General features: G+C 37.3%; 1 protein-coding gene across 1 annotated transcript; it reads left to right on the top strand.

The window, feature by feature from the left end:
- The first annotated feature begins 13,241 nt into the window (after positions 1-13,241).
- Positions 13,242-15,907, top strand: LOC131143783 (uncharacterized). Its single transcript, XM_058092122.1, has 2 exons — positions 13,242-13,703; positions 15,061-15,907. Exons 1-2 carry the CDS (start codon positions 13,467-13,469, stop codon positions 15,613-15,615), a joined length of 792 nt encoding a protein of 263 aa, XP_057948105.1. The 5' UTR covers positions 13,242-13,466; the 3' UTR covers positions 15,616-15,907.
- The last annotated feature ends 286 nt before the right edge of the window (positions 15,908-16,193 follow it).

Below are 16,193 nucleotides of genomic sequence, written 5' to 3'. Positions count from 1 at the left end.
TCAGTAACTCAGGTAAGGGGAATAAATTATAGCAGTATTTTTAGAATTACTATTTAACTTAATATGTGAAAATGAGTATATTATATTTTTCCTGAAAGTTATTATGATATAAATATTAGATAAATTGTGTAGCATTTGAGTAATATTAAATTGTGATGTTTTGCAATGTGAAATATAACGATGTGTATTTTCTAAGAAAATATTGAAACAAGAATGATTGATGTGATTAGTGGAAAATAATGAAATGTGATATTTATACGTGAGTAGAGATTATTTGCATGAAAAATGAGCTTGTACAAATTACTGATATGAGTATTTTGGAAAATGTGGAAATACATGAAATATGATATATATAATATTATGACATGATGAAATGCGCACAAAAAATGATGAGAATATTTAGATTGAACTGAATTGTGATTTACTAGAAATATGATTGATGATATGCCAATACCGCACAATAATTGCGAGTGCGTGGTATTCTTTTCCTACTGATGCCGTTGGGGAGGCATGCTCAGTATGGAGATTATGTGTGTGTGAAGTTCCTACTGATTACGTTGGGGAGGTATGCTCGGTATGAAAATTGTGTGTGTGTTTGAAGTTCCTACTGATGCCATTAGGGAGGTATGCTTAGTATGGAAATTGTGTGGTGGAGTTCCTACTGATGCCGTTGGAGAGGTATGCTCAGTATGGAAATTGTGTTGTGAGGTTCCTACTGATGCCGTTGGGGAGGTATGCTTAGTATGGAAATCGTGAATGTGTTGAGAATTTTAATTATGTGATCTATTGTATTATGTAAAGTACAAAAATGTGAAATTATGTATACATAAATATGTAATGAGTTAGAATGAGAAATTATTATGATAAATGAAAGAGTGTGTGTTTTATAAAATAAATAATTGAAGCGAAGTGAAACTCTTTGCCTGAGGGCTTACTGAGTAAGGTGAGTGCCCTGATAGGTATCAGATGTGGTCATACCTGACTGCATAACGTGTTAGGGCAGAGGAAAGCTACCTGTATGGGCGGGTAATCTTTCCTATTCTTAGGAACTTCGTGGATAATTATGTGTTGGAAATCATTGAATTTGAGAAGTGGTTTAAAAGCTTATAAAAGCTTGTGTTGTATATCTATATGATTATGAGAATGTAAATATCTATGTATTTTTTCATATGAAATGTTGTTTTGAAAAGTAAAGCATGTTATGACTGAACTCATATGGCCACACGTTGTAAATAATTTATTCCTTCTTACTGAAATGTGTCTAGCCTAAATTTTCTAAATTGTTCAGGGAATAGGGATAGAACAAGTGATAGAGCTCCGTGATCATAGGAAGTTGGGACCCTGACACACAGGGTGAGTTTATGGACTAGGGGAGGTGTAATTCCCCTATAGTTGGGTTGTTTTTGAGTCTGTTATGGTGATGTATATATTTATGTTGATACTCAGGGTATTGTATTCTGGTTGTTAAGTATGTATTATCTTCCGCTGTTAGGTTATATAAATAAAATGACGATTTACCCGATACCCAATGCGAGTCGGGTCGTATGAATGGTAATATGGTGGTTGACGTGGCCGATTTATGGATGTTATCGATGACGTGTAAATTATTTATTATTGTTTATGAAAAAAAATTATATGAAAATCGGGGCATCACAGTTTGGTATCAGAGCCTAGGTTGCTAGGTTCTGTAAACTTTAGTAGACAGCGAATACAATACTAGAGTATAGGAGTGGATTTTGAGGAAAATAGGAGATGGGTAAATTGAAATGTGAGTTAGTGGTTTTTTGAGGATGAGGTGAGAATTTTGGATTCTATCTTGCGGCCTAGAGACAGGAGTACCGGGGTTGTTTTTGTGTTTTTCCTGGGGTTACGATTTCAAGAAAACTTTGGATACTATCGCTGAGTCTTGTTTTTGAGTGGTAGGACTGAGTCTTAAAAGAGGATTAAGGATGTGGATAGAAAAGTAATTCATGAGTTATAACGGTGTATAGGTTGTGTGGTAGTAATTGTATGTTGAGATTAGTTGTATCCTTTGTGGAATGGATTTAGGGAATAGTAGCACGAGTGAGGGAGGTGATGGAGTAGGACCTTCTAGTATGGGTGGTGGAGACCCTGATGCAGTATTACGTAGCGTCACTCAACAGGTGATGGCTGAGATGGCCAGGAGCTCCGGGGAGCGGAGCTGTACGATCGAGCAGTTCACGAGTATACGACCCTTGTCTTTTGCAGGAGGAGCGGACGCACCAGCAGCAGAGAACTGGGTTTAGGACATAGAGGACATACTGGCAGTCCTCTCATGTACAGATGAGCAGAAGGTGTTATTTGTTGCACTTAAATTGACTGGGGAAGTAAAGTGCTAGTGGAGGTTAGTGAGATTACTTGAGGAGAAGATGCCTGACCCTGTAGCGATGATATGGAGTCGCTTCAGGGAGATTTTATTTGAGCGGTACTTTCCCGCTACGGTCAAGAGCACAAAGGTATCAGAGTTTCTGTATCTGACATAGGGGTTTATGACGGTGCAGCAGTACGCAGCTAGATTTGTTGAGCTGTCCCGATTTGCCCCGTATATGGTGCTTAATGAGGAGAGGAAGGTAAGGAAATTTGAGAAGGGCTTGAGAAAAAACTTGTATAAGCAGGTGGTAGGTTTCCGAGTTCAGACCTTCTCGAAGATAGTGGATAGGTTTGCAGTGATTGAGAGTAGCATACAGAGAGGCATAGTAGCATAGAACCAGAGGAAGAGGCCCATGCCTTCTGATTTCCAGGTAGGGTCCAGTCGAGGGCCGTGGAGGAGATATGATAGCAGAGGACAACGACAGGGAGGAGAAGAACGAGCAGTACAGGGCAGAGATATGCTCCTTCCTTGTCCTAGATGTTTGAGGAGGCACCCAGGAGAGTGTCGAGCGAGGGAGGTTGTTTGCTATTAGTGCCACCAGTATGGGCATATCGCGAGGAACTTTTAGCCACCGCCAGTGGTAGTGGCTGCTCGTCGATCATATAGAGGAGGCTATCAGGCGCCTCGAGGTGGATAGCAGAGGAATACTGTTTCGGCATGAGTTTATGCACTGATGTCGGGAGATGCTAAGGTGGCTGGGGATGTGATGACAGGTACGGTTTCAATACTATCATTTAAAGCTACTGTCTTATTTGATTCTGGGGCGACTCATTCTTTTATCGCCTGGGATTATGTTAAGTTGTGTGGGTTTGAGCCTCAACAGTTAGATATTAGTTTGGCTGTTGCTATGCCGATTGGGGCTATAAGGATATATAGAAAGGTACTCAAAGACTGTCCAGTGGATATTCAGGGAGGCCTTTGTTAGCTAATCGAGTGGTTCTAGATATGCATGGGTTTGAGGTAATCTTGGGTATGGACTGGCTAGCTGCCCACTATGCTAGCATTGATTGCCATCAGAAAGAGGTAGTGTTCAGAACTCTAGAGGGACAAGAGTACAAGTTCGTGGGATCACGTGTGCGCACCCCACCTCAGTTATTATCTGCTATGCGGGCACGTAGATTGCTATCAGAAGGCTATCAGGGATATTTAGCCTGTGTAAAGGCAATATCAGAAGGGGAGCTGAGGGTAGAAGAGATCCCAGTGGTGAGGGATTTTCCTAATGTATTTTCCAAGGATTTGTCGGTACTACCTCCTGATCGTGAGGTAGAGTTCGTTATTGATCCGGTTCCAAGGACAATGCCAATTTCGAAGGTGACAAATTGAATGGCACCGGTAGTGCTGAAAGAATTGAAAGAACAGTTGCAGGAACTGTTAGATAAGGGGTTTATTCGGTCCAGTGTGTCGCCCTGGGGAGCACCGGTTTTATTTGTGAGAAAGAAAGATGAGTCAATGAGGTTGTGCATTGACTACAGGGAAATAAACAAAGTAACTATCAAGAATAAATACTCGCTCCTGCATATCGATGATTTGTTTGATCAGTTACAGGGGACACAGATCTTTTCGAAGATAGACTTACGCTCTGGGTACCACCAGGTGAAAGTCAAAGAGGAAGATGTTCCAAAGGCGGCATTTAGAACACGGTATGGACACTATGAATTTTTGGTTATGCCATTTGGGTTAACAAATGCTTCTACAGTGGTTATGGATTTGATGAACAAAGTCTTTCACCAGTACTTGGACCAGTTTGTGGTAGTATTTATTGATGATATACTAGTGTATTCGAAGTGCCCAGATGAGCATGAGGAGCATTTGAGTATAGTGTTGCAGGTGTTGCAAGAGAAGAAGCTATATTCGAAGCTCAAGAAGTGTGAATTCTGGCTAGAACAGGTTACCTTCCTTGGACACGTTATATCTAGGGATGGTATTTATGTTCATTCGAGTAAGATTGAGGCCGTAGTAGACTAGGTACGACCAAAGAACATGCATGAGATTAGGAGTTTCCTAGGATTGGCTGGATACTACCGTAGGTTTGTTGAGGGCTTCTTTAGATTATTAGACCCACTTACCAGATTAACCAGGAAGGGAGTGAAGTTTGAGTGGTCTGATGAATGTGAATAGAGCTTCCAGGAATTGAAGCAGCGACTCATCACTGTGCTTGTGTTGACGATTCCTTTAGGAGAAGAGGGGTTTGTAATTTATAATGATGCGTCCCATAAAGGGCTCGAAAGCATGTTGATACAGCGAGGGAGAGTGATAGCCTATGCCTCACGACAATTAAAGAAATATGAGAAGAACTACCCTACCCACGATCTAGAGTTGGCAGCAGTTGTTTACACATTGAAGATTTGGAGGCACTATCTATATGGGGGTAGGTGTGAGATATTTACTTACCGTAAGAGCTTAAAGGATTTCTTCACGTAGAAGGAATTGAATATGAGGCAGAGGAGATGACTAGAGCTAATAAAGGATTACGACTGCACTATCAGCTACCACTCAAGAAAGGTTAATGTGGTCACTGATGCTTTGAGTCGGAAATCAGTAGATTCATCTATGTCTGCAGTGGAAATTCAACATCCGATCCAGATGGATCTAGAGAGGCTTGGTGTGGAGCTAGTAGAGGGCAATCACCAGGTGTTCATTGTTGACTTGGTTTTGTAGTCGACTTTAAAGGAGAGGATTAAAGCAGCCTAGAGAAATGATGCAGAACTAGTAGAGCTTATGGGGAAGGTACAAGATGGTCAGGAAGCAGAGTTTAGCATCTTAGATGATGGAGCCTTGTGGTTCTATTCCAGGTTATGCATTCCTGCCGATCCTGAGATCAAGAAGGTCATTCTGGAGGTAGCATATCGGTCCTTGTATACTGTACATCCAGGTAGCAATAAAATGTACAAGGATCTTCGAGAGTCCTTCTGGTGGAGCAACATAAAGAGGGAGATAGCCCAGTATGTAGATCAGTGTTTGACGTGCCAGAAAGTGAAGGCTGAGCATCAGAGACCGGCAGGGTCATTATAGCCACTCCACATTCCTGAGTGGAAATGGGAGCATATAGCAATGGATTTCATCACAGGATTACCGCCGGCATTGCATGGATAGGATGCTATCTGCGTAGTGGTGGATCAACTGACAAAGACTGCCCACTTTTTGCCAATCAGAGTTAGCTACTCCATGGATAGATTGGCGAAGTTATACATCCAGGAGATAGTTATGCTCCACGGCATCCCAGTGTCCATAGTTTCAGACAGAGACCCACGATTCACATCTCGTTTTTGAAAGAGTCTGCAAGGGGCCATGGGTTCTCAGTTGTCGTTCAGCATAAATTTTCATCCTCAAGGGGCCATGGGTTCTCAGTTGTCGTTCAGCATAAATTTTCATCCTCATACAGATGGACAAATAGAGAGGACGATACAGATTCTGGAGGATATCCTGCGAGCTTGTGTGTTGGACTTTGGAGGTCGTTGGATGCAATATTTGCCACTGGTCGAGTTTGTGTATAACAACAGCTACCAGGCCAGTATTGGCATGGCACCATATGAGACATTATACGGCAGGAGGTGCAGATCTCCATTGTACTGGGATGAGATTAGGGAGAGATAGATATTGGGGCTAAAGCTGATACAACAGACTTAGGATAAAGTTAGACTTATCAGAGACCGGATCCGAACAACACAGAGCCAGCAAAAGAGTTATGTAGATACTTGCCGATGAGAATTGGAGTTTGACGTAGGAGATCACGTATTCCTAAAGGTGGAACCGCTGAAAAGTGTTATGAGGTTCGAGAGGAAGGGTAAGCCCAATGGTCCTATCTAGGATCCATGACGTATTCCATGTTTCTATGTTGAGGAAATACGTCCCAGACCCCTCCCATGTGATCAGCTATGAAGCATTGGAGTTGGGTGATACATTAACTTATGAAGAAGTGTCAGTGCAGATTCTTGACTAAAAGGAACATGAGTTACGCAGACAAATAACAAATTTCAATGGCAAAATTTTTATAAGGTGGGGAGAATGTAATAACCCCAAAAATAGCCATACAAGATTAGTGGAGTGATTCCAAAAAAAATAATAATTAAAATTTATTTTTATTTTTAATTATAAAAATATATTATTATTAATATTAATTATTATTATTATTATTATTATTATTATTATTATTATTATTATTATTATTATTATTATTATAAGTAAGCATCCTGAAGCTTGAAGCTTTAGGATGCTCCTTCTAAATTGGCGCAGATCCAGCAGCCCCCCCCACTGTGCTCTCTCTCTCTCTCTCTCTCTCTCTCTTTTTCATTTTCTCTCCCTCTCTTCTCAGTTACGTGGCGGGTTTTCGCCCGATTGAAAATTGGAAGATACCGCTGAACTCCATTCTCTACTGTCGTCATTTCTACCGGAGCGGATCGGTGGTAGGAGCGGCGTAGACATATCTCCTGGGGTAAGCCAAATCTCCATTTCTACCTCATTTCTTGCAAATTATAAGCCCGATTGACGAACGGACACCACCACGAGAATCTAAGGATGATTCTCTACACGTCTAGCGGGACGAAATTCTCATGGGGTCGTCGTGGGAAAAATCTCAAATTTGGGGTACGGGGATTATTAAGGGGCTTATTTTTAATTAATTAGGATTAATTTAAAAATGCTCAAATATTGAGCATTTAGAGTTGAAGTAGAATTTTTGAAATTTAGGGTCCGGGTGAGCGTCGCGGGTGTAATTTTGGGACCCACAGACATAATTCAGAAAATTAAGTGGGGGTGTCAAATATAAGTTTAAATGTTAATTTAAGGTATATAGAGCCTAGGGAAGGTTAGATGGGTATTATTTTGGGGAAATAGGTTAATTAATTTGGGGGAAAGCAAATTACAGGATTTGAATTTCGGGTGCCAAGGGCATAGGATTTTGGGTCCTAACGAGATTTTCAGTAAGTTAGGTAAGGGGAATAAATTATAGCAGTATTTTTAGAATTACTATTTAACTTAATATGTGAAAATGAGCATATTGTATTTTTCCTGAAAGTTATTATGATATAAATATTAGATAAATTGTGTAGCATTTGAGTAATATTAAATTGTGATGTTTTGCAATGTGAAATATAACGATGTGTATTTTTTGAAATATTGAAACGAGAATGATTGATGCGATTAGTGGAAAATAATGAAATGTGATATTTATATGTGAGTAGAGATTATTTGCATGAAAAATGAACTTGTACAAATTATTGATATGAGTATTTTGGGAAATGTGGAAATACATGAAATATAATATATATATATATATATATATATATATTATTATGAGATGATGAAATGCGCACAAAAAATGATGAGAATATTTAGATTGAACTGAATTGTGATTTACTGAAATATGATTGATGATATGCCAATACCGCACAATAATTGCGGGTGCTTGGTATTCCTTTCCTATTGATGCCGTTGGGGAGGCATGCTCAGTATGGAGATTGTGTGTGTGTGAAGTTCCTACTGATTACGTTGGGGAGGTATGCTCGGTATGGAAATTGTGTGTGTTTGAAGTTCCTACTGATGCTGTTGGGGAGGTATGCTTAGTAGGGAGATTGTGTATATGAAGTTCCTACTGATGCCGTTGGGGAGGTATGCTCAGTATGGAAATTGTGTGGTGGAGCTCCTACTGATGCCGTTAGGGAGGTACGCTTAGTATGGAAATTGTGTTGTGAGGTTCCTACTGATGCCGTTGGGTAGGTATGCTCAGTATGGAAATCGTGAATGTGTTGAGAATTGTAATTATGTGATCTATTGTATTATGTAAAGTACAAAAATGTGAATTTATGTATACATAGATATGTAATGAGTTAGAATGGGAAATTATTATGATAAATGAAAAAGTGTGTGTTTTATAAAATAAATAATTGAGGCGAAGTGAAACTCTCCGCCTGAGGGCTTTCTGAGTAATGTGAGTGCCCTGATAGGTATCAGATGTGGTCATATTTGATTGCATAACGTGTTAGGGCAGAGGGAAGCTACTTGTATGGGCGGGTAATCGTCCCTATTCTCAGGAACTTCGCGGATAATTGGAAATCATTGAATTTGAGAAATGGTTTAAAAGCTTATAAAAGCTTGTGTTGTATATCTATATGATTATGAGAATGTGTATATCAATGTGTTTTGTCAGATGAAATGTTGTTTTGAAAAGTAAACCATGTTATAACTAAACTCATATGGCCACATGCTGTAAATAATTTTTTACTTCTTACTAAGATGTGTCTCACCCAAATTTTCTAAATTTTTCAGGAAAAAGGGATAGGCCGGGTGATAGAGCTCAATGATCATAGGGAGCTGGGACCCTGATACACAGGGTGAGTTTTTGGACTAGGGGAGGTGTAATTCCCCTAGAGTTGGGTTGTTTTTGAGTTTGTTATGGTGATGTATATATTTATGTTGAAACTTTGGGTATTGTATTCTGGTTGTTAAGTATGTATTATCTTCTGCTATTAGGTTATATAAATAAAATGACAATTTACCCGGTACCCAATGCAGGTCGAGTCGTATGAAAAGTAATATGGTGGTTGACGTGGCCAATTTGTGGATGTTATCGATGACGTGTAAATTATTTATTATTTTTTATGAAAAAAAAATTTGTAGGAAAATCGGGGCCTCACAATGGCTTTCCTGAAATCGTCACCCTAGGAAAGACACAAAAACCACCACGAAAATCCTATACGCAGACCACAGAACAAAACCTCAATTCCTTTTCCCATATTCTGGTATTGTTTTCGCTGCACTCTAGGGTCTACAGAACCTAGCAACCTAGGTTCTGATATCAAACTATAACGACTTTTCATACCATATATTTTCTCTTAATATATATAAAATATATAGCAAATCTCTCAGTGTTACCTGTTGAAAACATCCAAGGCCAAAGGAAGCACTGAAGAAACTTTGTACACAATACATTCCTAAGCAGCGGTAAACAAAAAACTATAACCAATATTTACAATACTAGAAATCTAAAAAGTCCCAAAAGATACATCACAAAATACTTAGTGGCATCAATAAAAAAAACCTGGGATCTATCCCAAACAACCAACACCCAAGACACTCTCACCCTTCCAAAAAGGGTAGCACAGGAACTTCTCTACCGGCGAACCTGATCTGCTCGCCTAACTGGATCACCTGAAAAATGTTAAGTCACTGGGATGAGACAATGCTCCGTAAAAAAAAAAATGCTATTACTAGTGCATGGCAACCGAGTAACACATTTAATATACTAATATAATACTGAAACTATAATACTGATAGTCTAGTATACCGTACAGATCACATTTACAATAGTTTAAAATACAACTGTATATCTGAGTTTTCTAGTTATACATAATTCTAATATTATAATAAAACTGCTGCTGCACTGTATATATATATATATATATATAGAAACAACTATGATAATACCCTAAGAACTGAATGTCATGATTTAACCCCTCTTGACAGGGTTGTGCGGCCCATAGGCGGGACTTAACTCTAGTTGGCCTACCAAATAAGTCAATATGAATTTCTACCAATCAACAATTTGGCCCACTGCAGTCTCTCCGAGAACGCTACTACTCTACCTCGTCAAACCGACCACCTTAACCCAGCTTTCTGGAGAGACTGCAATTTGTGGTTGCACTCTTATCTGAAATAGCAATGGTACCGTGCTCTGCTGTCAGAATCTGACTGAATATTTTCATAGGGTTTGATACTATTATTACTGATATATATAATTATCTTACTGTTTTTACCATGATATTGAAACAACCATAACATTTCAAAACTAATATGCATAATCTGAATATATGGTTGAATAATTGAATAACTGAATAACTCAATGTTATCGTTCTGTAGTCATGGCATTTTGAAAAATACTATAAACTATATTTTCTAGAAACTGCATATGGATATCTTCTGCTAGTATACTGTAAAAAATAATATTTGTAAAACTACATTAATACTTTACTAAACTGTTATGAACTCATGCCATACAATTAAGCAATTAAATTCTCATGCTCTAATAATAATAATAATAATAATAATAATAATAATAATAATAATAATAATAATAATATTTTGGAAAAACTAAATAATAAGCTGATATATATATTTATACTTAATCTTTTGATATACTTTCTAAAATCCCTAGCATAACATATTTCCCTTACCTATCTGACTGTGAGGCTGGCCTCCACTCAACACTCCACTCTCGCACCCTTGATGTACCAACCTCAAAAACCTGCATTTATATACACATATTCTCCAGTAAATCAATACATCCATAATTCTTGAAATTGTCTATTCATAAATCTCTTAAACCATAATTTACCTGGGTTCCTAAACAGATAGTTGTTGGGGTCCTCAACCCATGACTATAGGGGCCCAAAATACCTTATTCCTAAAAATATGACACCCCAAATTTATTCCATAAAATACCAGTATATTCTCATAGTATACAAAATCTGGTTTCGAATAATACTGATAATACTAAAAATACCTAAAAATCTACTTACCCTAATTTTAGGATGGTTTCCAAATTACTCAAATCGAATTTCTGCTCCAATTAAGTTGTAAAGAATCTCCTCAGGATCATCGTGGTAGCTTTTGATCGTCGAATTAGGGAGAATCAGAGCCAGAAATCTAAAGAGAAGTGAGAGGGTGTGTTTTCTAGAGAGAGAAAATAAGGGAGAGAAAATTTTTTTGTTGAAAAACCCATTTTTGCATATTTATAGGTGGTGGGCCACGTGGCCTCGTCGACGAGCTACGTTGCCTTGTCGACGAATTTTAGGCCCTGAAAAACAGCCTCTCGGTAAATTCTCGTCGACGAGACACTTGTCCATGTCGACGAGCCCAAGCAAATACAATAAACCACCCTGCTATATCCCCTTTTGAAATTCTTTTCCCTTCTCTTTTCTATATTATTTAATTCCAATAATTATCCGGATTATTACAAATACAATAAACCATTTTTGTACATATTAAAACGCTTCTAAATACAAGCATGGATGTACACATTAAAAGTTCAAATACATGCACTCTCATATGATATGAGCTTAGTAGAGAAAGGGTGCTTATCTAAATAATATTTGCATAAATAAAATATGTGGATATAAAAATTATTATTATATTTTCCAGTAAAGATTTTTGTAAATAAAAGTATTTAGAGAATCTAGAGTTTAAGTTCAAGAAAATATTTGTACAATAAATAATTTTTTCCGAAAAATATTATTATAAAATAATCGGGAGAAACCCAAGCTATATTCTCAAAAACGATTTTCAAAAATAAATAGTACGTAAGTATATCATGTGGGTACAAAAATAATTGTCCAAAATAAATATACTCTTTTCCAAAATGATTTTGAAATGAATGGATGGAAAGAGAGTTGAAAAGTTTTGTTTGAAAAATTTTTCCCCAAAGAAGAGATTTTTACAATAAAAATGATTTGTGGGAATTTTGATTAACAAATGATTAGAGAGAAAATTTAAACTAATCAAAGTTGCTAATTTGGAGTAATGAGGGCATATTTATAGATTTTCAGGAAAATATAATCGTTCAAGACACGTAAGTCATTTTGAAAAAAAGATTAATAATATTTAATTAAAAATAACCTCGTTTACTTGCATTAAAAAATTGACCAACTCGAGAGGTTCGATCGACCATGGACAAGGTTCGGTCGACTACTTTTATAAGTTCAGTCGACTGTAGCACTTTTGAACTATGGATTTGGTCGACCATATTTGGGTGATTTCGAACCCTTCATAGGTTCGGTCGACCGAGGGAAAAAACCGGTTGACCATCTTTGAGGTTCGATCGATCAATGTTATTTTGAACTATAAGTTCGATTGACCAAGTTGTTGGGATGTCAAATACTTTTATGGTTCGGTTGATCACGAAAGATGCGTTCAAAACATAACGGTTGAGTGAGCGAAGTCAACATATTGACTTCTGATCGGTTCGGTCGACCGTGGCATTTATAGTTTAAGGGTTTGGTTGGCCGAGATTGACTTAGGGCTGATTTGGTCGACCAATCTGATTTGAACTAAAGGGTTCGGTCGATCGAGACTTTAGAATTAAGCCTAAAAACGCAACGTCGATCGTCCGAAGACTTTTTTTTTACTCCAATTTGGACCATAACCAATTTAAACCTTTTTGTATGATTTAGTTGTTAAGAAAAAGGTTTTCTATGAAGTGTGTTGGTTCATAGAGTCTATCAACGGTCGTTCTAAGCATTCATATATATCATGCAGATACATGCATTATTGCATATCAGATAATAAAAATTAAATGTATATACAACTTAAATTAAGTGTCTTTTTCTTTTACTCTTTTGGTATCATGGAATGCGTCTGAGTGTGTGATCTTTACATTTCTTATGACTTTCATATCCATTATTTTATGTGTGTGCTGAATTATGAATTTGTTCAAAAATACTAAATGCATACATGAGATACAAGTGTTTTATCGGCATTAAAATAGAGATAAGAATCAAAAAAGCCGACACAAATGTGATCACTAAAAGTGATGGAGTGTAAAGATGCCTAAGATTTAAATTATAGAGACTAAAAATCTCCATTTATGGAGGAATTTAAAGTAAAATATAAGGAAGGGGTGGACCCAATGGAGAATAAGCAAAAGTAGAGGGGCATGATTACAAAAAAATAAAAATAAAAATAAAAAATAAAAAATGTAGCTCTCTCTCCGTCCACTGGCATTCTTCAGCTAGCATTTAATGCCGCAATTAGTGACATCCCACCTTTCCTTGAATTCCCCTCCTCCACTCTCCCGTATAACCCAATTAATATTTTGCTTTTTCTTTTTATTTTATTTATTATTTACATAATAAATAAGTTCAAATATAAATGTGAACATAAATATATATAATAAATGAATTAATTAATTATTAAATTACTAATAAAATAATAAATCTCTCAATAACGGACCCCATTTACTAATTTAGGTCTATTTAATAAACCAACCACCCTCTCTCTCTTTCCCCGCTCTTCAACTTTGCCTTTTGCTCTGCAACACGCCCAGCCGCACGCTCCGCACCCACAGCTTGATTTTGCCCTCATCATGGCTGCCGACGTCGGCTCTCTGGTTCGGGTCCTGGGAAACTACGGCGACGATCGCAACCATTTTCGTCATCATCAGGCGGCCCCGAACGGAGGATCGAGCGGTACTGGTGGGGAGGGAACGGCCCTGATCACCCGGGATTTCCTTGGTGGCTCCTCCTCCTCCGGCGCTGAGGCTCAGGAGTTGGACCTCGATTTGGAGGTCCCTACTGGATACGAAAAGCGTCTCGACTTGAAGGTTTGTTTTTCTATTTTTGTTGTTTGTTTCTCTCCATCTTTTTTTTTTGGTTTTAATTCCAAAATTTTCCCCCAAATTTCCTTGGCTTGTGTTTGTTTTGATGGAATCTAATTTTCTCGGAAAAAAATTTCCCCAACAGAAGCTTTCTCCGTGGGTCTATTAATCTTTTGTGCCTATTATGATCTGGCCTCCTCAGGTTCATGACCTGCTTTGGGACTCAGAAAATATTAGGAACTAGACATGAAAATATAAAAAAATCTGATTTTGAGCATCATCAACTTTTAATTTTCTTAATTCTTAATCATATCAGAATAATTTTTCATTTTAATTTGATATGGAGAGAAATGTTATAGAAGATAAATCATTTTATTTTTCTAAAACAAAATCTTTGATGAAATTGAGCCATAAATAAAATATATTTATTTGTTTCCATATTTCGTATGTTTGTTGGATTTTCTCTTTTCTTTTTTAATTGATTGATGGAGGTGTCCCTTTTTTAATTGATTGAATTGGGTTATTTTTTTTAATGTATTTATGTAATATTCATGTGCTGTGTTCTTACGATTATTTTTGTATTAATTAATTGATAGCATGATGATGATATATATTCTGCTTTGAAGTTAATCATGTTCTTTAATGCACTGTAACTTCAAGTATTAGATGCAAATCTTCTAACAGTTGTTTTTAATTATCATTATGACATTTTTATGGCTTTTAAATCTCAACCCCTCTGATTCATGCATCCAGAATAATTCAATGATTCATATATTTATTTATAGTCTTTTGCTTTCAAGAAACTCCCATTAATTAGGGGTGTTGTTTTTATCTTAATTGTTAGGAAGAATCAAGCGTCATTATTGAATTATTCCATGCATATTACATGAACTGCATTGTAAATTGTAATGGTTCAATTTGCACGTCAATGATACAAATGGAGCCATTATAGAAAAAAAAAAAAGTGTCTTAGAGATACATCAATTATACTTTCTGCTTAATCTAGAAGGCCATGCTTGGATAATCCAGCAGATGCTGTTCAGAACTTAAACAACTCATGAGTTTAACTCCATTCAAGTGGGTCTAATTGATTCAAATTAGTCAATACAGTGGGATACTTGAATTTAACTTGGATTTGGTTAGAAAATTTAAAAGTTTGAAACTCAGCTTCAGTTGATTCTATAGTTGTGTTGAGCTTGAACTTGGCTGAGTTCATTACTTGTTTTAGCTCCATACGGTTATGTTAACTTGGTTTTTTTATTTAGGATTTTTGTGGTTGAAAGGAAGAGCATTGATAGAGATTGTGTATTTCTGTATTTGTTTTAATTTAGTTAATTTCATATGTTCAATGGTTACATTGCAGTCAGGGAAAGTGTTCCTACAGAGATGTAATTCTCCAAATTCATCAACCTCATCATCAGAACCCAAGCATCAGACCAACAAAGCAGTTCGAAAGTTTCAAGACTTGAACTTCCCTCCATCTCCACCCAAGCCGACCGCGTTAGCTCTGTTTGAAGAAGCCAATTTAGACCTCAAGCTGGTTCCGTCATCATCTTCGTCATCATCATCATCTGGTTACCAGAGTGTTTGCACACTAGATAAAGTAAAATCTGCACTAGAAAGAGCAGAGAGACAGTCAACGATTAAGAAGCTATCTCCATTGACAATGCGGTCCAAATCGACATCGCCTTCGCAGAATTCATCATCTTCGGTTAGAGAAAGCGAGGAGCACTGCGAAGAGAAATCACTATCATCGTCATCATCGCCATCTGCCGGGTTGTTGTTTGCAGCTGGTTGCCCAAGTTGTCTGCTGTATGTGCTGATATCAAAGAGCAATCCCAAATGCCCCCGCTGCCATATAGATGTTCCTTCACCTACGTGCAAGAAACCTCGACTTGATCTTAACATATCAGTATGAGAAATTTCAGAATTAGTGAGTTTTGACTTTGTGAATGATATAGATGGATTAGGGTTGCTAGAAAGAAATTTGATAAAGGGGCTTATGTTTTTTTATTTTTATTTTTTTGAAGTTTTTGGGTCATCTTTGATGATATGGCTATTATACTACATACCAAGATACTGCTGTGTATTGCTAGTTATGTTTACTTTTTCTTTCTTTTTTCAAGTTTGCTAGGCCCCTACAAATTGAAATATTTTTATAGAAATTTTGTATTGCAGTATAGTTGTATATATGGAGAATTTCTGGAGTATTGGTGGATGCAGCGTGTGGTGGTTCCAATCTGTCTTTTACATCAGCTGCAGTGCATGGTTTGAAGAAATTTGAGCTGCTTACACTGCAGGATCCGGTCAACAATGGCAGAAGAACGGACGGAACATTTGAAATTTTCCATTTAGGCAATTCAGCAAACAGCTTGCAGGATTCAGATTTTAATGGCCGCACGGATCCCATTATTATCGGTGGAATTTTAAATACACACGGCAAATGCCATATTATATATTATTTTGTTTTCTGGTTTTTGAAGCAAGCGAGTGGTT

The sequence above is a fragment of the Malania oleifera genome, chromosome 12 (assembly GCF_029873635.1).
Source record: "Malania oleifera isolate guangnan ecotype guangnan chromosome 12, ASM2987363v1, whole genome shotgun sequence".
NCBI lineage: Eukaryota > Viridiplantae > Streptophyta > Magnoliopsida > Santalales > Ximeniaceae > Malania > Malania oleifera.
The sequence above is the reverse complement of the archived record's forward strand: the minus strand, read 5'-3'. Positions and strand labels throughout refer to the sequence as shown.